Source organism: Silurus aristotelis (assembly GCF_946808225.1).
Source record: "Silurus aristotelis genome assembly, chromosome: 12".
Lineage (NCBI taxonomy): Eukaryota > Metazoa > Chordata > Actinopteri > Siluriformes > Siluridae > Silurus > Silurus aristotelis.
The window spans coordinates 21,259,472-21,286,506 of NC_139585.1; the positions used below are offsets into that span (position 1 = coordinate 21,259,472).

At 34.3% G+C, this 27,035-nt stretch overlaps 1 protein-coding gene and 2 long non-coding RNA genes across 3 annotated transcripts; 1 reads left to right on the forward strand and 2 right to left on the reverse strand.

The window, feature by feature from the left end:
* The first annotated feature begins 695 nt into the window (after positions 1–695).
* On the forward strand, positions 696–25,051 carry LOC310734603. Its single transcript, XR_014536100.1, has 2 exons — positions 696–999; positions 24,790–25,051. It is a non-coding gene; the product is annotated as an uncharacterized lncRNA (long non-coding RNA).
* On the reverse strand, positions 10,828–18,604 carry dlx4b (distal-less homeobox 4b). The gene is made up of 3 exons (XM_083555800.1): positions 17,941–18,604; positions 16,603–16,796; positions 10,828–11,386 (listed from the first exon to the last, which is right to left on the reverse strand). Exons 1-3 carry the CDS (start codon positions 18,263–18,265, stop codon positions 11,135–11,137), a joined length of 771 nt encoding a protein of 256 aa, XP_083411926.1. The 5' UTR covers positions 18,266–18,604; the 3' UTR covers positions 10,828–11,134.
* Positions 12,709–16,020, reverse strand: LOC310734141. The gene is made up of 2 exons (XR_014535981.1): positions 15,900–16,020; positions 12,709–15,846 (listed from the first exon to the last, which is right to left on the reverse strand). It is a non-coding gene; the product is annotated as an uncharacterized lncRNA (long non-coding RNA).
* Positions 25,052–27,035: the final 1,984 nt, after the last annotated feature.

Here is a 27,035-nt window from a genome sequence, read left to right on the forward strand (position 1 = left end):
CTCGGCAACCTCGTTCTGCTCGAAATACATAAATAAGATTCATTGAGAGAGTTGTCCATGACAGCTGTGAACCAGTGAACCCTAGTTCACCCAGTGGACTGGGAAGAAGTTCGGATGGCAGCAGGGAGTTAGGTTAGCAGGAACTTTGCAGGTAAAAACCCAACCACCCATTTAGAAACAAGCATGCCATGGCTTCTGTATAGTAAACACTCCGCATTGTAAGCCTTTTCCTTCTGTACCAGTGTTCTCTTTTGTGGTGCATATCACAGGGAGAATATCAATTTGGGACTTGTGGGATTGTAGAACTCAGGAATGTCTTGCCAGTGATTAGGATTACTTTTAGAATGAAACAAACCCCCAAATTATCCTACAAAAATGCTTTGTTAGACCACTTAAAAAAAAAAATAATACCAGTCACTGCCAAGAGGCTTGCGTCGCCTCAAGGGTCCTGAATCCGCTGTGATTTAAAATAATTAGACGTCTTGTTTTCCACTTTCTGCAGATATACTGCAATTAAAACCCACAAGACACCTTTAATACAATAAGAGCCCACACATTTTCCGTGTACAGTGACTCTATTAAGGTATTTTCTTCTCAACATTAATCAACACATCTCCCACTCCTTATCCCCCTTTTCAGTGCACCATCAGCCTTTTAGAGTGCTCCAAAATCTGCCCTGTCAGTAATTGGCCCTTTTCAATAGCTCTTCTCTGCTTGTCCAAATTGAACACCATTATTCTAATCTTGTGATGTAAAATAACCTATAATTTGCCTTGCGATGCCCTGCTTCATTCAGTAACACGTCTTCTCTTCCCATGGCCTTGCAAGTGGGTGCGTATTTACAACAAACCGGCGATATACAGTATATATAAAGAGTGGGATAGGTGAAGAAGTACACCAAGATCCACAAAACCAAGCGAAAGTGGAATGTAGGTGGAAAATACAGATTTACAAAGGCAGGAGTGAAAGTGGATTTCTTGGCTTCGGTTGCATGTTGAGGTAAGACCCTGGACAATATTAATGCAAAAAGTTTTTGCATAGTTTTTTTTTTTTTTTAGTAGATCGAATATTCTTAAAAACTATGGAAAAAATTAAAAACCACCCTTTATTAATTCATGATTATTAAATAGTAGATGAAGGTTGTGTCTCAAGACAAACAGTAAGGCATATAATATATTTAGATTGTTTAAAGATACAAATGAACAATTAAATAAATTAGCCAGTGATTCAAGGTTCTGTTTTGGGATTGGGAACAAGAAAGATCAAAGCATTACATTTCTTGGTAGAATTTATGGCTTAGTTGTTAGATGTTTTGTGTGTGTTTGTGTATGTGTGCGTTTGTATATGCATGTATGTGTGTGTGCATCACACTCCCAAAAAAAAAGTGTAATAGAAGAGAGATTCTCTGAACATCCGAGCTGATATCCGAGAATGAAAACTGTACATGGTTTTCACTGGAGCAGTGTGTTGGTGTGTTAGCTCAGTGCTCAGAGTCCTGACAGAAGTTCTTTGTAATGCGCTTGTTTAGACAAGTTGAATGGACTGTGCTGAGTGAGCCAGGTCAAAGTCAGGTCAAGTGGACCTCACAACAACGCAGGGGCCACTCGTTTACTAGAGCTTTAATGCACATGGAAATAATGCGCAAAATATACATGAGCAGAGTAGTTTTTTTTTTTTTTACTTATTTAATAAAACAAGCAGTTTTAAAGCACATTTCAATCATATTTCAAATCAGATTAAAATAAATCTTAAAATGACATATATTTCCAGATTTGTATTTTTTTACATGTTAATTTAAGTGATGCTCTTCCCAACACAACACAACACAACACAACACAACACAACACAACACAACACACATAAAGATATCTATCTATCTATCTATCTATCTATCTATCTATCTATCTATCTATCTATCTATCTATCTATCTATCTATCTATCTATCTATCTATCTATCTATCTATCTATCTATCTATCTATCTATCTATCTATCTAGATATATAAAGATAGAGTGAAAAAACTGTAAATAAACGTAAATAAACGTATAGTTCTGTTTCCTTTGAAATCAAATGCCATTTTAAATCTAATCCGCACAATTAACGCATATAAAACAGTAAAAAAAATGATAACGTGATATTTTAGACTTTTTAGCAGAATATTATCATCTGTTTCAAGCCACTGATATCCTATGATGTCTGCAATCTTTGTTTTCTTTAAGTGATTTTTTTAATCAGAAGATACAAAAAATAAATATCAATTGGAATTCAAGTAGAGTAAAAAACCCAACCAGAAATCAGAATATGTTTACACTGTATATTAATGTAATGTCGAGTTAAACTGAGCACGTTATATTTCCTTTCAGAAAAGTTGTTTTGCGTAAATTATTTTGGATATATAGTTGTTGGGTTTTTTTTTATTAAATAACCCACACATGTTTTTTTGCTGACTGTCGCGTTCATTTGCTTTCTTTTGACATCCTTCTTTATGAGTTTCTTCTTGATTCGACTCGAAATATACGCAATGCTCTTCTTCTCTTTTCCTCTCTTTTTTAATTCTTTTGCATAATTTGGCCAATAAACATAATTTTGCTTCCCCGAAAAGCAAAATAATTTCTGTTTCTGAAGAATTACTGAAAAACCCGACAATTCACTTGAATCAAACATTGATTGCATTTCCGTTCAGTAGAATTGAATCATGTAATAAGGCTGTATATTTTACATTTCGGGGCATTGGGTTACTGTTATCATTTTATTTAAAGCCAATTAGTATCAATTAATTTGACGCAAAATACAATCCACACTCATCTTTTAAAGAAGCTAGATTCTCTCTCTCTCTCTCTCTCTCTCTCTCTCTCTCTCTCTCTCTCTCTCTCTCTCTCTCTCTCTCTCTCTCTCTCTCTTCTTTCTCTTTCTTACTTACTCACACGCACCCAACACACACACACACACACACACACACACACACACACACACACACACACACACACACACACACACACACACACACATATACACACACACACACACAACACTGCCCTACAAGTTTATATTTATAATCCTAATTACTAACAGAGATCTCGCTGGTTGAGAAACACAAAATGCATACATAAACATTTATTTCCATATATGTTAAGTGCAATGAGGTACTTTATTGCTGTAAGCATCACTCACAATCAAAAACCATTTTACATTAAGCCCTATTTGTATTTTTACAAAGCTAAGACTAGCTCTATAAACTAAGTTTGAATAATGATATTCTTTTTTTTATATATATATATTTAGATTGTTTTTGTTTTATTTTAATGTATTTATTTAAATGAGGTGTCCTTTATTTATATATGCATAGTTGCTGCAAGAAGAAGAACAACAAGAAACAACAACAACCTAGTTATGGTCAGAATACATTCTTAACAGTCAGATTTATACTGAAAGGTTTATTGTTTATTGCACACTTTAATTTTATGCCATGTTCAGTATAAAACGTAAATCCAGCAATCACTGCTGTGGAAAGTGACTCTCTAATACACTAGAAATGAAGATGTGAAATTTCAGCTGGTTTAAAAATACTTTAAAAAGTGCAGTGTGATTTAATGCACTACCACTTTTAGAAATCGAGGGTTATAAGATTTATATTTATAAGATTGAAATGATTTTATAACGACACAACTCACAATATGAAAGACGAGGAAACAACCTTTTAATGTAATTGTGCTGAGTGACTAACAAAGTCTCTGGTTGCTGTGCTGTACTGTTTGTCTCTCAGAACAGTGAAAATTGATTGATATGTAAACATAAAAATATAAATGATGACTGGTTTACCAGAAACATCACACTTATTTCAAATTTGTGACATGTGCATTTTAGCATTGGACTGAAAACACAGTATTTATATGAAAACTTAACCACGGTTCATCGGAATGAAACCAAAATAGAGGAAAAATGATTTGAATAGCATAATCTGTTGCAAAGATGAAAACAAATAAGGAAAATATCATCTATAGATCTCAATTGTGGGAGATAAAAACTACAATAGATTGTGTCAAATCAAATGTTTTTCACTTTTGAAATGATTTTTTATATTATTTTATATTATTTATATATTGTATATATAGTTTTTTACAGTTCTCTTCTTACAGTAATGTATAGTCAAAGTATACAGTAGGTTTACTGGTCGGTGCTATCTTGGATTTTGTGTCTTGTCTTGAGTTGTCTGTCTGCACTGTCTGTCTGTACTGTTTTTCGTCTGCACTGTTTGCACTTGGTTGCACTCGATGCACTTTACGTAGCTTGTGTTGTGTTGTAGCTCTAAGCTGTTATTTAGTGTAGCACCAGGGTTCTGGAGGAACGTTGTCTCGTTTTTACTCTGTACTGTGTACCACTGTGTATAGTAGAAATGACATAAAAGCCTCTTGACTTGACTTGACTTGACTTGACTATTTGAATAAGAATATGTTGTAGACTCTAAGTCAGGTCAGGTCAGGTCAGGTGTGTAATGTGTGTAAAATATCCATTATGATTGGAATCATTTAAATTCACAAACACATGAAATGTAATTATTCTTAGTGGCGGTTGAGTGTAGTGAGCTTTTGTTTGATGATCATAAATTGAATATGTATAGAACATGTGGTGGTTTGAATAGGTCTGAAAGAACAGGGTACTGAATACCGTTTGAATGTATGTTGGTAAAAGTGCCGTGAACATCACTACTGAAAAGTCTTACAGCCTTAGTATTAAGATATGACCGGTTTCCCCTATTATAGCCAGCCAGTTTTGTTGGGTCAATGTATCTGTGTAGTATAGCCAAGGGGGATGTGATTTCCATTTTCTTTATTTTAATAACGACACAACCCACAAGTTGTTATGTTTTATTGCATTTAGTTTGTCTGGTCACTTGAATTAAATGGGTTTAATATAAACCTCAATGACCTCAATTTTTGAAAGATTTAGAATTAAAAAGACTCTATTGCTTGAGTATTTAATGGAGATTGCTGTACACGTATAAATAAAGTAATATTTTAATAGTTTGAATGCTTATAAAAGAATGAGATAATATACAGTGTAATATACAGAAGTAAAACTGTTTGAGAACCTAAAAATATTTATTTGGAGAAAAACAACCTATTTTTTCACCAAGCTAAGTCAGGGTCATTTTCATATAGCTATTTTACAATTTATTTTTTCAGTTTTATATATATATTTTTTTAGGTTATTCCGGGGCCCGCAAAAAAGTCGTTAGCCCAGACAACGTTTTACAATAGCTGGTACACACAATTGAATAAAAAAATGAATTTCTGAGGAAGTAAAACATTAGAGGGAAGTGTTATTTGTCGGCATGCACAAAGGCAGTCATATATCATCCATATTCTTCTCTTCCTAGCAAGCACCTTTTCTTCTTCAGGACCAACGCCCAAGGGTGTTAATGCACGCATCAAATTCAAAATTGCAGCGCTGCGGTTACAGTAAAGCTACTGTATTCTGCCACCTGAGTTATAAAAGCAACTCCGTTTTCTTTGCGAAACAATATTCCTGGTGAGATGTGTAGTTCCTGTTCTAATTTTTCCATCCTGTCATTAGCTCAATTACCTCGCAGTGTAGCATTTGATATGTATACAGCCTAGTGTGAGAATAAGAATCAGGGTCCAACTAATGACTGCATTGATATTTAGGATGTCCTGATTTCTAAAGAAAGGGTCTTGTGTTTCAGTGATGTCCTGTCAGTGTGAGAAAGAAATGCAGCAATGAATGAATAAACATTCATTGATACCACTGTTTTAGATAGCTAAGGGCCATCTCCGAGGATGTGATTTGTGTAAAGTCCCAGCGTGTTTACTAATTGAACCCTTGAAGATTTTAAGTTTGACCTTATGTTTAAATCACTATTGATTTTTCTCTGATCTTTAGGACATCTTCATCATCAGTAATGGAGCATTACCTTTGTAGAGCGGTGCTCCTGTCTCTGATTTTCTTTCATCTTTTTATATATTAATGCACTCTAGACTAGCCAGGGTTTGTTCAAACAGTTGAAATGCCTTTACTTTATATAGATTGGACAAATTGAGAATATGAATGTAATGAAAAAAGCCTGCTTGTGGTTGTATATTAACAAAAAAGTTATGGTGGCTCAAATTAGATATTTTCAAGCTAAGTAAAAGTTTAAAAGATAAAAAAAAAAGAAAACTGTGGACTTACTGTGCATTACATTCCACTCAAACATGTAACTCCAACTTAGAAAATAAACCCTAAACCTGGAATTTCTACTTAGATTCTTGGGAAGGTGTTCTCAACCTCAAGCTTTATATTTCTTTGCAGATCAACCAACATACACACATTAGTTGTTTAAATCAATAATATACATCATAGTATCAGTTATAACCAGTTTGCTGTTTTGAGAAGGTAAATACATCTTAAGCTATGTGGAGATTTAAAGATGCTCACATGGATTTAAACACATGGCAGTTTGTTTATTTTGGGGGTGAATCTTGACATATAAAGTTATCTAAACACATTTTATAGCAAAAAAGTTTGTGAACACATTGCCACGAGATTTCACTCTTTTTTAAACATCCCATTCCACATTTAGTTCCCATTCACCGTTATAATAACTTCCACTCTTCTGTGAGGATGTTCCACTAAATTTTATAGGGTGCTTGTTGAGATTTGTGCTCATTCAGTCACAAGGGTGTTAGTAAAGTCAGGCATGGATCTATAGCGAGGAGGCCTGGGATCCAGTCAGCATTCCAATTCATTCCAAAGGTGTTCAACTTATGTAAAGCTGGCTTTGTGCACAGGACCATTGCCATGCTGAAACAGGTTTGGGTCTTCTAGTTCAAGTGAAGGACACATTCAATAGTATCACATCCAGATGCATCCAATACATTTGTATGCCTTTAATTCTGTGATAATAGTTCAGTAGAGAACCACACATGACTGAAAAAGTTGGATCTCCCAAATATTTTGTCTATACACTATATATACAATATAAATAAGAACAAAACCAACTGTATAAGATTGGATAATTAAACCATAAAGACAACATATATTTAAGAAAACGGCATCAACGTTATTTTAAAGTAAATGGTGAAAGTCTTTGATGGTCTTCCTTTAACACTTTACAGGTATCATGTGTGAAACAGATAACCAGAAAAGAAAATGAGAGCCTGCCCAAGTTAAACTCTTTGAACATTTTTTGCCTCCTTTATCTGCAGAAGCTTTCTTTGCCCGCAACATCTGTTTTATGCCACTTATATTGTTCTTCAGATTTCTTCCATTCCAGCTGTATGGAGTTCATGCCTACAGCCACAAGTATGGTTAACAGAGTTTCTGGACTAGTGAAGTGTTTCAGAGACAACAGTGGAGCAGTACAGGGGGTAGGTGGCTGGACCTAAAAACCCAGAATTTAATCACAGGATGAGTGAAGGGGCGTTCACCCTTTTGATTGCAAAGATGGATGAAAACTCTACGGCCTGAGGTGGCCTCCTGCTGTGAAAGTCAACTCCTCCCGCAAATGTGAAGAGAGGCAGTTGCACTAACAATAGACAGAACCTTCAGGTGTGAGAGGAGGAACAGGGTTTATATAATTAACAGCTGCCCTATTGGTGCGTTCAAGTAAATCCATACGTTTTTTAAATCTCTAAATTTGACCTGGATGGTTAAATGTTATAGATTTTTGCAAGCAAATTTGTCTTTACATTGATTGAGCTAAAAAAAGAACTAGTAACGTATAAAAAGCAATTACATTTTACTTTGTTTAATGCTAATATACTTTACAAGTAATTCCTTTCATTTTTTTTTTTTTATTTGTTTTTATTATTATTAATTCTGGAGTTCACAATAAATGCAGTCAAATGCAGCCTGTCCTTTAAAGTCCCCTATCTAATTTTGTAAAGATATTTTTATAACCTGATTTATCCAACTAAAATATAAATTTCTTAATCCAAAACGAAACGAAATAAATAGAATTTTAATAATTTTTCTATTCATGAAGTTAAGCTTCGAAATAACCTGACAATACATACAGTCAAAACTTGTTTGTACAGTGATCCTTTTGTTGTTCATGATTATGTGCGTCTGAGTGCAACAGTTAAGATCAATCATTCACAGGAAATGGCATACTGGCATTAATTACCCTTAGACAGAGCTTGGAGATCTAAACATTACACACTTGCAGACGGTCACTCTGACAGTGCACTCGCACTTTACTTAACTCTGTTCCCTCAGTACCAACATTCCAACTGCATATTAATCACATCTACCTCATATGTATCACACCTTAACTCTGCTATGTCTAATGTTTACTCTAATGCTTATCCTGCTGTTTCACTCTCTATGCACCTCGGCAACGGCATTTCGTTCTTTTGTATACTGCGTATGTGGAGGAATGACAATAAAGCTTGAGATGAGTTGAGCTGATTTTACTTAAATATAAGAGGTATTTCTAGCACAAGCAGTGCAAAAACCAGGCATGCATATTGTGATTAATGACTCCTAAAACTTTTTTTTAAACATTTTCTTTTGGATAAACATGAGGGGAAGTCTACAGTGTGTGAACACTATAATGCTAGTCTGCCATAATGCATATCAGGCTGATTTTTTCTCTTTCCCTAGAGATACTATACTAATGAATCCTTCAACACTGATAATATTTTAGATTTGGAAAATTTCCCACCTCCATGTTCCATAGGAATTATCAAGCCTTTTCACAGGTCTTCTTCTAAAATAGCCATATATAAAATACGAAGAAAAAAAAATATATATACATAGTCTACTTTGCTAAAGACTGCATTGTTTTTAGTCTCTACACAGCCATTCTAAAAAAACTTATTTTTGCACAAGACCATTTATTACAAGCTGTCTTCTCATAGTTGTAGCAGCTTAGAACGTGGTGCCAGATTCCTTTGCCAGATGCTGAGCAAGCATTTGTCTGAATTTTCTTAGGGAAATTACCTTGTGAGGTGCAGACAGTTTTTTGTGTTTCCCACCGCTCTGTCTGACCACAACCTGCCCAGTTTGTACAAATTTTGAACCCCCATATTTTGGGTTTCTTTTAGTGTGGTATTGCACCCAATAATATACTATAGATACTAAACTACGATGGCATGTCTCTAAATGTAACAGCGTGTACTAACTCAGCCATTTTCATATCACCCTGGCGGCTATGGGCTCATATGAAGCAAACCTGTGTTCTGGTGCAACATTTTTTGAGTGTAATTGGGATCACGTGAAGATAGATCCACTTGTTTTACTTAGCGTGCTTCATCAGGAGGCAGACAGCTGTGGATTACACTTGTAAATGATACCTATAATTAATCCTCATTTCATCCTAAATAGATTTGCTGCTGTTTTGTGTTATTCTGTGCTGTAAAGAACAAAAAGTTGCAGTTCAGTTCATTTTCTAAATGAATTAAAATCAGTTTTATAGACCATTGTTTTAAAGTAATTCCTTTACAGTAGTCTTATATCATTTTTATACACTTCTTTTGCACATATACTACATATTTTAAATGTGATTTTTCGATTACAAGATATGTTTATTTTCACATTACATGCAGGCAAGCATGTGCTTTTTTCACATTAGTTTTTTTACACATGTTAATATTTTTACATACAGCATGGATCTGGTTTGAGATGTGTTTTTTTTTTTTTTTTTTGTCCAATGTATGTATGTGTGTATATAATCAAAGGAAGTGAACTCCATGTGAAAAATGTAAATCAAATTCAAAATTGAAGGCAAAGTCACTGTGTGTGACAAATTTGTCGGAGCACTTGATGTGTTTTCTTAAATTCATATGTGCAGTTTCTGGGTGTAACGTCAATTAGTTTTTTTTTTTCTTTTACATTAGTACATTTATGTGATTTGTTCTGAAGCCACAGAAAAGTGTTTCAGAAAAAGTGTATTCAGCAGTTCATAACATGAAATCATATGGATCAGGGATTAAAAAAAAAAGAGTTCTTTAACATTTTCAGTGATACTGTCTCTGCTTTCTAGAGAGGCAGATTATTATATATATATAAAAAAAAATATATATATATATATATATATATATATATATATATATATATATATATATATTTATAATAAATGAAATGTAAATAATTTTCAAATCACCTGAGAAATTTCAAGAAAAAGTTTTTCTTTTTTAATTAATGATTTGTTCAACCTCCAAAATCTGATGAATCAATCCAGGCTGTTTCTATATAGAATAAAATTAGAATTTCAATATTTTTTGCCATAAGCAATAAAATACACATAAATGTTAACATTTATTGTGTACAAACAAATTTGATTTCCTAATTCAGGACGTTTTTCATCACTATCATAATTATTATTATTATTCTTATTATAATTATTATTATTATCATCTTAATAATTATTATCATTATTATTATTATTATTATTATTATTATTATTATTAATAATAATAGTAGTAGTAGTAGTAGTAGTATTCGTGATGTTCTTGTGCCAATTCTTTTTTATATAAGCAATATTTAGACAAATGCAGATTTCATATGGCTTGAAGATAAATCTAAATCTGGATGTAATAATTTACCCATGAAAAAGTGAAAGGAAACATAAAATACAAACCAAAACGCAGCGAATATAAAACCAAAACTCTCAATGTTTGTTAATTGAACCTGAATTATAGATATTATCTTCTGGATTTTTTAGTAGAGATGTGGAGCAGATTGAGAGTAATCAGTGAATAGAAAGTGACAGGATTGAAGCACAGAGATCTTGTCGCTAGTTGAATCAATGTTTAGAAGATCTTTCTATATTTTCTTGTGCAATATTTGGTTCATTGCATGGCATCATGACATGGCGACACGGTGTTTGGCAGCCTTTCATCGGTCCTTTTATTCAAAACAAATATGAATGGAGTCCGAATAAAAACCGAGAAGCACCGATGATTAATAATATCAACAAGCACTGAGAACAAAACCTGTTCAAGGATAAAGTCACAGCCCCTTTAAACACACAACCTTATTTACACTTTAATAAAACAAGTCTCACATGGTAGTAAACACAGAAAAAAATAGTGAAAAAAAAAAATCACCGACGCAACTTCTGTATCGATATTTTATACGACATGTCGTATAATCACTCTAAAGTTAATGTCGGGAACAGAGACGTACTGAGTCACATCATATGAGGTCTGGGTAAAGTGTCCTGGGATGATGGGTACCACTGGCCGAAACTGTTCATGTAGCCGCCGGGATGCGCGTGCACGCTTTTGCCCGCCATGGGCACGTCCCAGAGAGCTGGCAGCGCAGGGGAGCAGGGCGACTGCGCGTGCGCACGGGCGGCCTGCAGCTCTCCTTCAGGTCCGGTTGGACCGTGCTTCATGATCTTCTTATACTTGGAGCGCTTGTTCTGAAACCATATTTTAACCTTGAAAAAAAAAAAAAAGTATGATGAGTATCAAAAAGGTTATATGATAACATGTATTAGGATTGCACAACATATGGATATGACCATATCTAGACGTGCACTGTGCGGTATTATTATAAAGCTGAAGTTACTCTGGAGGGGTTACCTTCAAAACCAGGATTATATTAGTTGAAATAATATAAACAGTCTAATACATTGGCTTGGGCTGCAAACAACTTTACATTCAAGTCTCCATCAATGAACTTCAACAATAATGGGGATTCGGTGGCACCCACATGAGGATGTGTTCCCTTTTGATGGTTCCTCTCAGGGTTCCTTCCTTAAACCGTCTCAAAAAGCTTTCCCTTGCGCATTAGCTATAAATGGGTAGGAACTAATTTATGACGCTAAAATAATTATTCGTTTCTATTCCTTACGTTGGAAAAAAAAAGCTATAATCACCATAATCGCTAAGTATAACTGAATTAAGATGAAATGTTGTTTTGGTGTTTCCATATTTGGGGGTTTCCAGGTAACCAAAAGGGACAAAAAGCTTCCCTTCGTTTGCTTTAATTAAAACGGAGAGAAATGTTTAAACACACAGTTTCTTATTCCTTTCTTTTATATTTCTTAAAATAAATACAATTATAAATGATCTAACTTCTCCCTCTTTACCTGAATATAATGTTTATAATGTCTATAGTATATAAATATATAAATAAAGATATACATATTATAATATATAAAAAAGTTTATATTATATATAATTTAAAATGTCCGTCTATAGACTATAACACACAGTTTAGAATAAATACACAAATAAAAAATAAGTCAAAGTAAAGGAAAAATGAATCTTATTTTTTTTTCTTTAAGATACACGAATATCGCTACTCAGAATAAAGTCAATTTACAATGTTAATTAAAAATATATATGTATATATATATATATATATATATATATGTATATATATATATATATATATATATATATATATATATATATATATATATATATATATATATATATATATGCAACAAAAAAAAACACGTTTTGCTAAGAGCACAAGTTCACGCAAAGTACATTCAAATACTGTTGCGTGTGTTGTATTTTTCGGATTTCTTTATGAACTCGACATTATGAAATAAAATAATAATAATAAATAAAATATAATATAAAAATAGCCGTACGACGTGGTACTGTGGTCTTTATAGTCGCTGTAACTAACAAACAACTGACCAAACACGTTTGTGAAACTGGCAATGAAATCAAATGTGAATGCGAGAAAATTTAATTCGAATAAAATAGACTGATGTAGTAAAGAGCTAGCAATGGTATATATGTGCACACACACACACACACACACACACACACACACACACACACACACACACACACACACACACACACATACATTCATTATTGTTGTGTATGCATGCCTATAAATGTTTTATATATTTTAACTTTTATTTTTTTTTCCAAAAAAATTCTATTTTCCCCATAATAAAAAAGCGCGTTCTGATCTACGATGAGACATGCGTCAGTGTTTTGATGAAGTAAAAGGTGAAATAATTTGGAGTTAGATTTGGTCAGTCTTGCTGGAGATGGACTCAGTGACATTTCTCTCTCATTGAGTTTGAAATGCTGTTGTTTATGAGAGCCGCTCGCACGTGTCTAACAATAACGCCTGGTCCACAATTGTTAACGAAATGATTCCCAGAAAGCCGAAAGGCGCAGTAAACATGCAGGCCAGATCTTACGCATGGCTGTTGTTTTCCACTAAATCACAGTCGAGGAATCATTTTGGTATGAATTTAATGTGGAGAAGAAAATTGTTGTGCCACCATTAAAGTCGGAGCAATGAGATTTTAATATTCAGCTCGGTGATTTATTCTGGTGTTTTTTAGCACGTGCTGCACTACAAAGTAAAATCATTTAGAATATTCTTAAGTATGTGTGCATGTGCATCTGTTTGTGTGTATGTGTGTTTGTGTGAGTGTGTGTGTGTGTGTGTGTGTGGGGGGGGGGGAGTAATGCACTACATTGTAAAATCAATTAAAAATTTTCTTCTCATTAAATACAGAATAGTCCCCGTGTGTGTGTGTGTGTGTGTGTGTGTGTGTGTGTGTGTGTGTGTGTGTGTGTGTGTGTGTGCGTAAGTGTCTATCTTTATGTGTGCCATGCACTTCATTGTAAAATTACTTTTAATTCTCTCAAATAAAATGCTGAATAAGCCTTATGGACTTCAGCTGTGTGTGTGTGTGTGTGTGTGTGTGTGTGTGTGTGTGTGTGTGTGTGTGTGTGTGAGAGAGAAGAGGCATCTCCCACAGCTATGACTATCCTCAAAGTAAAATTTATGTAACTTTTATTCAAAACCCAAAACATGAATGGTTCCTGAAAATTAATTATTAATTATGTCAGTGGATGGGCCTTACGAGGATACTGTGTGTGTGTGTGTGTGTGTGTGTGTGTGTGTGTGTGTGTGTGTGTGTGTGTGTGTGTGTGTGTGCTGGCAAGGTATTTGTTGTCTTTGACCTCAATTGGAAATTGACACCTTGGAAAAACGGGGAGCCACCAGCCACCTCCCACCAAACCTTTTTTCCATAACCTCAGACGGGTAAAATTCATGCAGCGGCTTTCAAACTGTTATTGCTTTGGCCACTTCAAGCTTTAATATACCCTATAAAAAAAGATGTGCATTTTATTCTTAAAGACTGGTTCACCAAACATCTTTTATAGTGGGGTGATTGATTCCAGACCCAAGTCATATATGTGAAAGGGACGTGGAAGATCCAAACCATGTGTGGCGTGTGACACTTGTTTGTGTGCCATCAGTCAGGAAGAGAGGGAGAAAAAAAAGTGTTGGGTTGTGGATTTAACCTGAAGAAAAATTTGGGTCAGATTTAGTGACAAGTGCAATGAGGTGCGCTGATACAGTCGATGCATTTGCACAAAAATGACTGATCACGGTTGTTGGCGTTCTTGAACAGATGGCAGGCGGAGTGATGTGTGGTCTAATCAAACAAAACAGGTGTGAAACAGATACAGAGAATGATGAAGAATTGTGTCACTGTGTGATGGAACGAGGGAGAATAAAGAATAAAAATTGAATTAAAATGCAGTCACCAGTTAAAAAAGTTAAAAAGCATAAATATGTAAATAACTAGTTTGATGCAGAGCTTGAATGAGTGAACGTGAAATCATTCTGCAGCAACTCAAACTTGCTGTTAAATATATCATTTTGAAGCAGTCAGGAATATAGCAGGACTTTGTATGAGCTGCATCCTTGTATTAGCTTCACACCAATATGAATTTCTTCCCCAAACCGTTGCGACAAAACCTGAAGCACATAATTGCATATAATGCATTTGTAAGAGAACCCAACATGCCTCGTCACAATAATGTGTTCATGAAGACATTGTTTTTTAAGTACAGATTGGAAGATCTTGAGTTTTCTGCACAGAGGCTTGACATCAACACCACTGTTAGCACCTTTGGGATGAACTGGAACATTGACTGCACCCCATATATTTTCGTATAACATCGAAGTCGGCCCTTACTGGCCCAATGAACACAATTCCCCACAGCCCACATCTTATGGAAAGCCGACTGGGAAGAATTGAAGTTACTAAAGGAAGAAATGAGTTTGAATGAGCACATTTGGCTGTAATGGTAAGCATTGTTTACAAACCTTTGGCTCTACGGTGTAGACACACAGAAAGACAACATTAATTAAATGCGCTTCAGCCATTTTTTATACTTCCTGAAAGACTTCTTAAAGCCATTTAGTGCCCCTCATAAGTCCATGGATAAGGGGTTCTTAACTCAGAGGCTTAACAAATCAAGAGCAAAGTCCTTCGGATCACTGCTTAAGCACTGGGGAAACAGCGGCTCTCACTCAAAAGATTGAGTCCGTAATGAAGCATGCAGAAGACAATCTCCAATGAGAGAATAATACTCCAGTGTGAGACAGGCCTGTGGTTTCCACATAAAATTCCGCATCACAACCGCAATCGCGTACTTCATATTTTCATATATCTTTAATTATGCAAAAAAATAAAATAAAATTAACCATTACCCTGAGTTATGTCTCAGATTGCGCTCAGTCTTATAGACCTGACACAAAGTGATTGCAATTAGAAATTAAATGTACACAAACCCCACATTCGGAATGTATATTTTATAGCAAAAATGACAATATTTTACTAATCTTAAGCGGAATTACATCTCGAAAATCACAATAGAAATGATTTTACATTTTTCTCTCTATGCTCAATGGCCCTTTATAGCACACATCAATGTCAAGTTTGGCGTAAAGGCATATAAGTGACTTAAGCACATGCAAAAGAATTACTTATTATTATTTTTTTTTTTACAATTTCTTTTGGGGCCACTCAAAATGTTAGTGGCAGAAAATCATTACTGGAGATAAGGTGAAAGATTGGTGTCTGACATGTTGTCATGTTGTAATGTTTGCTCTCAGCTTGGCTTCAACTGCCTGGTTTTGACATGTGGGCAAATGGCAGATATTAATACATGGTGTTTTGCCAAATTTACAAATCCAATTTTTTTTTACATCCTGTCATAAAATAAACGACAGCCTTTAAATACTGTAGCATTTAAACGAAAAATATTTTTCTTAAAAAAAGGACAAAGGGGAAAAAATAGAGTTGAATTGAAAACAAACACTAGACAACTTCGGCTTATGATATTCATAAAAACAAATGATTCTTCCTATTATTATTATTATTATTATTATTATTATTATTATTATTATTATTATTATTAGTACTGCTACTACTACAATTGTCGGGGTTGTATTATTTGCAGAATGTCATTCCTAACACTGCAGATCATTACAGATACAGATTGCATTGCTTTCAAGCGTCCGAATAAATCCTAAGCCCCAAAACCTGATTTGAAACAAAATGTGAAAAGACAAAAAAAAAAAAAACGCTGTCTTCCGTTTTATTGCACCTGCCATGCATTGATCTACATCGTTTTCGAGTTTCTGAGTACTTTTGACTGCACAATTCAACTCTCATATCATATGCACCTGATTCGTACTGTACAGATGTGCATGGCGCATGTGAACAATAATGCGCTCCATGCGCTTTAAAACCCGGTTCATCTTGTGAATAGCTGTGACCTTTGTTCCAAGGCCGGCCTCAGCTTTTCAAGCCCAGGCTGGTTTCTGTCTGCGTCGGTGTGGTGTATATCACAGTGTTCAGGTTCGTACCTGTGTCTGTGTCAGGCCCAGTTTGGCTGCCAGGTCTGCTCTCTCGGGCAGGGCGAGGTACTGGGTCTGCTGGAAGCGCTGATGCAGCGCGGCGAGCTGCAGACTCGAGTAGATTGTGCGCGGTTTGCGCATCTTCTTCCCTTTACCACTCACACGGATTTCTCCGTTCTCAATCACCGGCTGCTTCTCGTGATCTTCATGTCAAAGAAAGAAAAGCACGTGTTACAATAATACACATCAAACCCCAGTGCACCAGAAAAAAAAATCGCCCATTTGTCTTCCATTCGGAATATTAATAATACTGATTAAACCATTGACTTGGCTATAAAACGTTTTTAAAATACCTCATAAAAGACTTTTTAAAACACACAACAGATGTAATAAAACCTATATTTACTACCAGAAATGATGAGAGAATAGCCTTTAGGCTTATTTAATAGTGCCGCTTCAATCTGATTGCACTTTTCCTTTCCCTTTCCCTTTTATTTTACTCCTAAATATCTGAACGATTAAAACGAATCGAATTGAACGAGTTATAATGCAGGACAGTATTTATAGTCTTATAAGCCTATTATTAATACACTCACACACAGCTGTGTTATAGTGCTCAATACAGGCCTTGCTCTATTGTACAGAGGACTTGCCTTCCATGCTGCAGAGTACAGAGGATACTATTTGAAAAACACGACGATTGGGCAATATAATAATAATAATAATAATAATAATAATAATAATAATAATAATAATAATCATCATCATCATCATCATCATCGTCATCATCATAATAATCATAATGATATTTCTAATACTACTACTACTACTACTAATAATAATAATCATGTCTCCTACAATTGAATGAAATGTTTTAATCAATACAGCAGTATTATTAGCGCGTGACTGATCAATAATCACTCTATAACCCCTCAAACGGGAAAAGTGCTTACAATAAAAAAAAAGTTCAGGCCTTATGTGAACGCAGTTGAAATATGTGGGTTTATTAATATCGGATTACTTGAACTGTTTTCTCGCAATGTGTGTTTTTATTTTTTATTTTTTTTTATTTCATCAAACCCCAGGTGCCTAAATGAATATAGTGTTTAATCCCGTGCAGTAATCCGGTGCAGTGTGTATTAATAAAATCAAAGTTTTGCTCTGTGATATCCAGACTTGGGTCTCGTGTAATTTTGGAAGTCCATAAAACTGCAAAACAATGAATGATAAATGCATCATTGTTTATAATTATTTTAGTAGTAGGATAGAAAATGGCTAAGATGTGGTGAATCGGGGCAGGAGCTCTGGTTCGAGGCTTGTGCTTGTCCTGGTTCAGCGCGCACTCACCGTCATCGTCATTCCTGCTGTGGCTCAGTGGGTTTCTGTAGTTGCCCTGTTGGTAGTGGAGGTACGCAGGAGCGGGTGCGGGTGCGTTGAGTGGACCGGGGTAGCCGTAACCGAGCGGTCCGCCGTAGTGGCACGCGCCAGACGAAAAGGGACTCTCGTGCTGCGGGTGTCCGCCCGAGTGCAGCCCGTGCGCGGGGTAAACGTTAGTCGCGATCCCCGAGAAGTGCTGCTGGCTGGCGGGGATCCCGTGTCCGAGCTCCAAGAACGCCGATTTGGACGCATCCGCAGCAGAACCCAGGCCGTCGGGCGCGAAACTCATCGACATCGTTGGACGCGGGGGGCCATAAAAAGTGACGGACAACCGTCTCAAAGCTTCTCGGCCGGTTAGTGCGCGAGCACGAAACCTAATCCATACCGAACGCTTAGAGTCGAAACCGTGGAGAAACCGTGGAGTGGATTCTCCGTCCTCCCAAAAACACAACAAACAACAACAAAAAATGTCGAGGAAATATATTTCCGAATGTATCGAATTGAAACGAAACGAAGAAGTAAAAATGAGTGTTCTTTCTTAAATCGTGACACACACACAAACACACACACACACAGTAAAAAAAAAACGCCCCACATATGAGCACACGCAGTTCCGGAGTGTGGCCGTGGCAGTGCGCCGCGGGAACGCGCGAGCTGATTGGCTTCGAGAGCGCGCTTATGTCACGCGACCCGAGGGAGAAGCTAATTAAGTTGATTAAGAGTGTTATGGAAAGGTGGCACACGCTGATATCGGTGCTCACCCGAGCTGATCAATCAACTGCACACACACACACACACACACACACACACACACACACACACACACACACACACACATACAATGATATTAATTAGCAAATAATACAAAATATATATTCAAAACATTTTCTTTTAATAGAAATGTTATAGGATTATAATATCAAAATCTATACATGAAACAAAACGTACCATTTAGAAAATAATTCATACATTTGTGTTATATTTTATGTTTTAATTATTACTTATACGTAGGCGATTTTATGATATTTGAATCTGAGAAATTGTTCTTTAAAATTGTACATGAATCAATAATAATAATAATAATAATAATAATAATAATAATAATAATAATAATAATAATAATAAAAAATATATGCACCTAAATATTTAGAAACTGAAATATTTATGTCTATTTAATAAAAAATATATATATTTTTATTTTAAAAGCGATTGGGTATTTATTTATTTTTTATATTTTCTTTCGATAAATTATTGAATAGCTTGAAAAAATATTCACACCTTTCTTGACAGAATAAATAAAAATACAAATATTATATAACCTCTAATTAATGATAATAATATGTAACTACATTTATTTTAAACTTTTAAACTGTGTGTATTCTGTTTGTGTTTTTTTCCCCCCTCTTTTCATTTTAATAACATGTTAATCATGGGTGTTAATTTTTATTGCCCTCTATTACACACAAAATTAATGTTAACAGAAACCTCGAAAGCTTTTCACCCGGCCTATAGGCACATTTTGGGTATGAACTTACACAGTCATGAAACACATTTTGAAACACACTGTACAAGCCTGAGCCATAAAGCTTTGGAAAGAAGAAGAAAAACTGATATGATCTTGATTAAGTGCTCTATCCTGAAGCCAGCAGACTAAAAGGTCCAGTTTAAACTCGACAGGCCCTGAAAATGAACGTCAAGTACTTCCTTAATCACCAGTGCTTTTTTTTTTGGGTTAAAAGCAAAAAAAAAAAAAAAAAAAAGCATTGGCCAAAATTCATTACTCTATTCGCCAAGCGAAAAGCTGACTGAGAAGTTCTGCACTGAGAATGGTCACTTTATAGTAGCTGAAAAAGACAAAAAGAAAGAAAGAAAGAAAGAAAAGGACAGGCAATTTTCTGAGAATGCCCAGCATTATACTGCTGTCTCAATTTAAGACATTATAAAAAAAAAAAAAGAAGAAGAAAATCTAGGTCGGCTTTTGCAATGTGTCATTAAAAAGAGGTACAATGACATGGAGGCAACATTCATCTCGGTTTAGACCTTTCTATACATACTTATATCACATATTCAGTGATGTAGGTGGGGTTGGAATATATATATATATATATATATATATATATATATATATATATATATATATATATATATATATATATATATATATATACACACACAAACACAAATGTAATAGATAGATAGATAGATAGATAGATAGATAGATAGATAGATAGATAGATAGATAGATAGATAGATAGATAGATAGATAGAGCTGATACAAAGATATTATTATATACATATTATATAGACAACATTATCACCTTTTAAATATGTAGTACAAATAAGTGAAAATGTACAGAATGCCATCAATAATACATCTATCTATTAACAAACAATACAGGTTGTTGCCTATGATTATGCCACAATATCACATTATATATTTTACTGCAAGTAAAAGGTACAGAGAGGTTTCTTGTTGAAAAATGGCCTTTCATACCCGTGCATAAATATTATTACTATAAGTACAAAAAAAATAAATCTGGTTATCTAACAAACGATGAAAATAAAAAATACCACATCGGCTTGATTAACCAATGAGTAAATATAGTCTTGCAATAGAAAAATAAATGAAGATAAAACAGTCAATTTTTTTAAATGTAAAAAAAGGCATATTCATTCTAAAAAGATTTGTTTGGGAAAAGCACTTTTGTGAAAATAATTGTAAGATGATTGGAAAGGGATTAAATGATCATTATATTGATTGGTTTGTTTTATTTTTATTGGTTGGTTTGTTTATTATGGGCATATATTTGCTGAAAATGTGATCTCCAGTTCACACTGGGACATTTCAAGCAAAAACATCCTAAATGGAAATGTGTGATGAATTTCACAGAGATGATCTGAGATCATTTTTGTGCTCATACTTTACATCCTTACTCACCATACTGGTGCACATATATACGTAGAGCAGCAGCAGATGCCGGCAAATCTGGGCACAGGTGCTATTAACAATCTCTCTTGCACATATTGTATTAGGGCACGATGAAAACACATCCCAACCCTTATGACCTTAAGAGACTTATAGCCTTACGTCTTATGACGCAGACATAATTACAGCATCTACCGTTCCTTTTTTCAACTTTTCCCGTCTGCCCCACACCTCAGACTGCACCTCACTATGCTATGATTGCCATTTACAGGCATGTACCCTGAATGAAATACCAGAACAATACCTTTTTGAATAGGCAGATCAGAATTTGCTTTGATGTCGTAATAATGCACAGGCTGATATAATTTTCAATAATTATATAGCAGCAATACAGGAGAACTTCTGTGAACTTTAGTTTCTTTTTTAACTTAATTGAGATTTACATTACTTGCAGGCATCACACTGTGTCCCTTCACCTGTACAGTGTTATTCTAATGACTGTATCATAACCTCTCTTATTCCATTTATGTGCTATTTGCACTACTGCTTGGATGCTATTTTATTGTTTCTGTACTTGAACTCTGGCAGGGACTCAAAGTTAAACATAACCTGAACTAATTATTATAAAATTACAGTAATATACTGTGTCTTTAACATTAGAAACTTTCTTACAGTTCACCATTAAGCTCAAAAACAGCTAAAATGTACAATGTCATTGATGTGCTGCTTTTTTATTTACGCCCTGATGCATGGTTGAATCATTGATGTGACAATGCTTCATAACAGGGTAAGACACAAAACGTTCAAAATCGAATTCGCCAGTTAAGAGAGACAACAATAAACGATGCGGAATAACCCACTATAAAAGCTAATTATGTTTCTTCAAAGTTTGGAAAAATCAAAACATTATTATATAAATGAATAATTTATTTGATCAATTTATGAATTTATTGAATGAAATTTGCATTTACCACACAAAAAAAACATGTATTGTTCTGCAGTTTGGAAATCATTTCTCAGAATTTCAATCGCATTGTTGCTATATAATTATTCTAAACAATATCAAGTCAATATGTTATTAAAACATCAAAGCAAATTCTAATATGCCAATTCTAAAAGATAATGTTCTGGTATTTTATCCAGGGAAGATCCCTGCAAATAGCAATCATAGCAAAGTGGGGTGCGGTCTGAGGTGTGGGGCAAAAGGGGACATGGTGTGAAGAAAAAAAAAAAACATAAAGGAAAGGTAGATGCTATAATTACGTCTGCGTTATGGAAAGAACAAAGCGGTGCCCTGAGGTCATAAGGCTGGGATGTGTCCTCACCATGGCCTAATACATGCAAGGGAGACTGTTAATAACAATACCGCTGATCAGCGCCTAGACTTGCTGGCGTCTGCTTCTTCAACGTGAACGTGTACCAAAGTGGGTGAGTGAGCGTGTGTGTAAATCTCGAAAAGACCAAGAAAGTGCGAGCACAAGGATGAGCTCAGGTCATCAGCGTGGCATAGGGCAATTCTTCACTCCATCGCACAGTTCCCTTGTACATGGGTTTGCTCAAAACTTCCCAGTGTGAACTCCGAGTAGGTTTCGAGAGTGCCTGTTTTTCACTTCTGAAAATGTAAAATTGAAATGCTGCTATATGTATTATAATACAATATATGAAATATTGGAGATTAAAATTGCAGTAAAACTCATACGTTACAGATATTCAATTCTTACTAAATGAACAAACCAACCAATAATAACAAAACAAACCAATCAATACAATAATTATTAATATCAATTGGTTTGTTATTAAATAATTTTAGTAAAGTGCCAAAAATATAATTTTCTATAAATGATTAATATGACTTCATTACATTGATAAAATGACTGCTTAATCTTCACTACTTTTTTCTGTTACAAGAAAACCACAGTGTTTACAACAGGATTTGCCGTCTGGCCTGCGGACAGAAAGTAGGCTGGAGGATGAAGGTAGTTGCTCTCTGTATGACGAGGATGACTAATATTGCCTCAAGGGCAGTTGCTATCTGGAGCCCTCTATTTAGTGCACTAGAGATGGTCTGTACTTGTAGTTGTATTAAAGGTTCATGTATATCTTATGCAAATTTACTTTTCTAGCTTTTCTAGAATGCAATGATTTTAATGCCTTACACACAATAAACAATAAACAAAAAGTCATTAAAAAACACCAACAACTATCTATATTTGTCAAGCCATACAGAAAAGTAAAAATTGATTTGTGTGCAAATATTTTCACGAATAAACAATCCTAAGGGTTCAGGAGAAATGTTCTCTTGCTTGGCTGTGGGAATGGTCAGCATTTCTGCATTTGGCCATTTTGGCTCGAGCTTTCATTTCATCACAGACGGTAATTGTTGCCAGACTGAAATGGGACAGAAAGGCTTTAGGAAGTTTTCTTCAAGAATGACTTGCATTATTTCTTTTTAGCATAAGATGTGATTTATTCATACAGCTCATACAGACCAAAAGAACATTTTAGAGTTTTAGAGAGAGTACAACAAGTGCAGTGGTTTTCTATAGTTGATCAGGTAGACCAGGGGTTCTAAAACATTTTGTTGCCAGGGATCTTTTAAACGTTAAAATAAATTTCATATCACACTTTGGTACAGATAAAAAAAAAAAAATTACATAAGCAGTCCCATTTGAATCTAACTGCTTCATTTTTTAGCTGTTTTAAATGACAAATCCATATTTAATTCCAGAAAAGATATCTTTGTTGCGTTTTTTTGACAACTAGGTTGCTGGTTTTAGGTCGATTTTGGCAGCTAGTTAAGTTGTTATGGCGCAAAACCGGGTTGATAAAAGAGTAACCGAACAAACTGGTTTGGTGTGCAGGATTGAAAGGACGTTGTAGATTGTACAGTTTATTCTGTAATTTTCCACTTCGTGTGTAAGAAAAACTAAAAGAAATCAGCTGCAATTGTTACATGTAACTTAATTTATAGTTCAGTTAAACTTTTTAAATGATATTCTGCATTAACTTGATGTTATGTACACAATTCTCTTTCTAACAAGTAAATAGATCACTTTATTCATCCCACAGGGAACAAAGTAGTTTCCTGAAGTAGTTTGCACCGATAGCTAGAGTGCACTTGCTAGCTAAATTCGAAAGGAAAATTTGTTTGAATTCAATTTCTTGTAATAAATAAGACAATCAAGTACTTGACTTTTGTAAGAAAAAATATAAAGATTGGATTCATTTACTAATTCAATTATATTTATAGTCAAAGTTCTATAGTTTTAGTCTGAAATGCCCTCAGGGCTTTTTGTAATATTATCTTGTAGCCCTGGAGTCTAAAGTATTGACATTGAAGTCATTTTTACATTCAATCTCTAAATGTGTTAAAAAAAATCACCTCAGTATGCTTTCTCCACATTCTAACCCAATCTTGCTCAGTTAAAATGATGCTTGGTCCATATTAAACCAGCACTGGGTTTCAAACTGTCCCAAATTTGGTTCAATACATGTTAGATTATAAACATCCATATTCTTACCTCCTTTTAAGTTTAACTAAAGATGCACACATTCATTTAAAAATGGAAATGAGCTGTCAAATAGAGCAATAACTCATTAATTAATACTAATAAATAAGATCGAGCTTGAGAGAGAGATCACTCTACACTATCCATGTTAAAGCAGAAATACATATTCTAATATGATAAAAAATACTTGGTCTTATGCTTAAAAGTTATTATTGAAGCTAAATCCCAACTCACATTGTAGAAGCTTGAGTGTATATTATTTATATAGTAGGTAGACCTAATTTAAAACGAACCGTTATAAATGTACATTGAAATGCATTAAAATCACTCTATAAAATGATCAGAAATATGCTTATGTGTTTACAGCCCTTGTTTTGTCCACAGCTAATGTGCAAGACACTTCAGAGAGCGAGACAATGCTGGTCCATAAAGTATGGGATTTTCCACCATAAAGCTGTGCTCAACACCACAAGGCAAAATAAATCTGGTTTAGATCAGGGGTCTGGGAACTGTTGATGTAGCTGGTGGCTGAGGTGCCATAGTTCAACCGAGGTCACCGGCACAATCCCCGTTTCATTTCTTTCAGCCAATTTTGTCAGTCGACTGTAATAAACATGTACAGTAGACCTAATAAACATGTTGAAACGGTCGTTTCATGACACATTCAAATCGTCGTTTCATAACACATAACTACATTCAAACGTATAAACAGACTCAAGCAACTGTATTTATGTTTATTAATCTAAACAGTTTTTACAGAATAAATAAAATACAATTATATATATATATATATATATATATATATATATATATATATATATATATATATATATATATAAATATATATATATATATATATATATATATATATATATATATATATATATATATATATATATATATATATATACATACAGTTTACATGTTATATACATTATACAGTATAACATTATATTATATTAATTAAAGTGATGCAATAGTCTGATGTAATACTATGATTTAACATAATATAATGCAATTAATAACCTCAATACACATAAAACCTTAACACACTGATATTTAAAGGCAGGGGTGGAAAATGTATTTAACTAAACCTACTCAATTATTATAAATTAGTATTTTGGGGGTATTTATACCCAGACCTTCCTATTATTTCTTACATATATTCTTATACAAGGTCTCTCATCTAGCCATCATCCTATAGCATCCAATCAAGCTCATCAGTGTTGCTGCTGTGAGCTTGTCATGCTACACAGTGAAATGATTGTTCTACCTATCTGTGCTGAACTTGCGTATAAGATGTCCTTAGTATCTCAGAATAAAAATGAGGTATCTACCTCTACTCACTTGAGCACATCATGTTAATTTAAATCAAAACAACTTGCTAGTGTAGGTAATATGTTAATATAAAACTAGGTATATTTCCATTGCTAATGCTAAATTAGACTAGCATTAATTCCACTAAATATGGTAATTTGCTAGGCAGCAAAAGAAATGTATCCAAATGGCCAACCATGTGAACCTACACAGACTTACTGTTTGCATGCTTCAGAGAGGGTGTTTTTAAAAAAGAAATAAAAAATTATCATAAGATGAGTAATCGGTACTTTACAAATGAAAACAGCTGACACAGCTTAATTTCCTCAATGTTTGCTGTTTTTCAAAAGAAGCATTTTCCTCTACGTAAAAAATGTTTATTATAACTTTAATTTTTCAGTAGTTTTATTCTGTGGCTTAAACCTGCTATAATTACTTTTAATGCCAGATTGGATCAGATGTAATTATAATGGCTAACATAATTAGCCAAGCAGTTAATCAAATCTTAGCTCATTGTAAATATGTGCATGATATTTAATTAATTAATTAATTAATTAACAAACAATGTCCAGTTGATGACGGATGAGACCTTTGAATACCTGTAATTTGATTTTGGCATACACCACTGGGAAAAAAGATAAATAGGGCAAGCCTAAAATTGTAAAATCTTTAATTGCCTTAAGAACAAATCATTGGTCATAAAAATAGAAATTGTAAATAATTGTGTGGATACTCTAATACTGTCAATCCCAACCTGCTTTATCAAATCGTGTTCCATTTATTGCTTGTTATTAACAGGCTGCATCAGGTATAGCAGGTGACAAATACTGACTAATATATTTTTAGAGAAACAAACAAACCTTAACATGTATTAGTTGGTTTGCGTGTAAAATTTTAGTCCAAACTAGGATAAATATTTGCCATATTAGGCTTGTCACATTTTTCTTATTTCTTATTTTTTCTTAGGTTTTACAGTATAAAAAAATTAATCACATGAAAACATGAAAACATGATTTCATCAACTAAAACATCTAAAACGTCTAAAACCATTTAAAAAAAAAAAATAGCAACTCCTCAAAAATGTCGAGATATTTTTGGCTTATGTATTAGTGTAATCATTTTGAGTTAGAAAAGAGAAAATATGTTATGACATTCGGGTCAGAAAGCTGGAGGAAAAAGCTGAATATCACCACTTAAGAGAGCTTTGTTTATACAGAACCTGACAACTGGGCTGATTGGAGAATAATGGTGTCTGGTTATAAAGACAGCCGACGGGGGATGACAGAGACAATCTGTAGCAGAATGCCTCTCCT

Bases quoted from the DNA above. Each gene is read 5' to 3' on its own strand.
- dlx4b (XM_083555800.1), bottom strand. From the start codon at position 18,265: ATGTCGATGAGTTTCGCGCCCGACGGCCTGGGTTCTGCTGCGGATGCG. The intron at 16,797-17,940 runs GTGAGTGCGCGC...TTTGACATGAAG, and splicing joins CAGCAGGAATGACGATGACG to ATCACGAGAAGCAGCCGGTG. The intron at 11,387-16,602 runs GTACGAACCTGA...TTTTTTTTCAAG, and splicing joins TGGGCCTGACACAGACACAG to GTTAAAATATGGTTTCAGAA.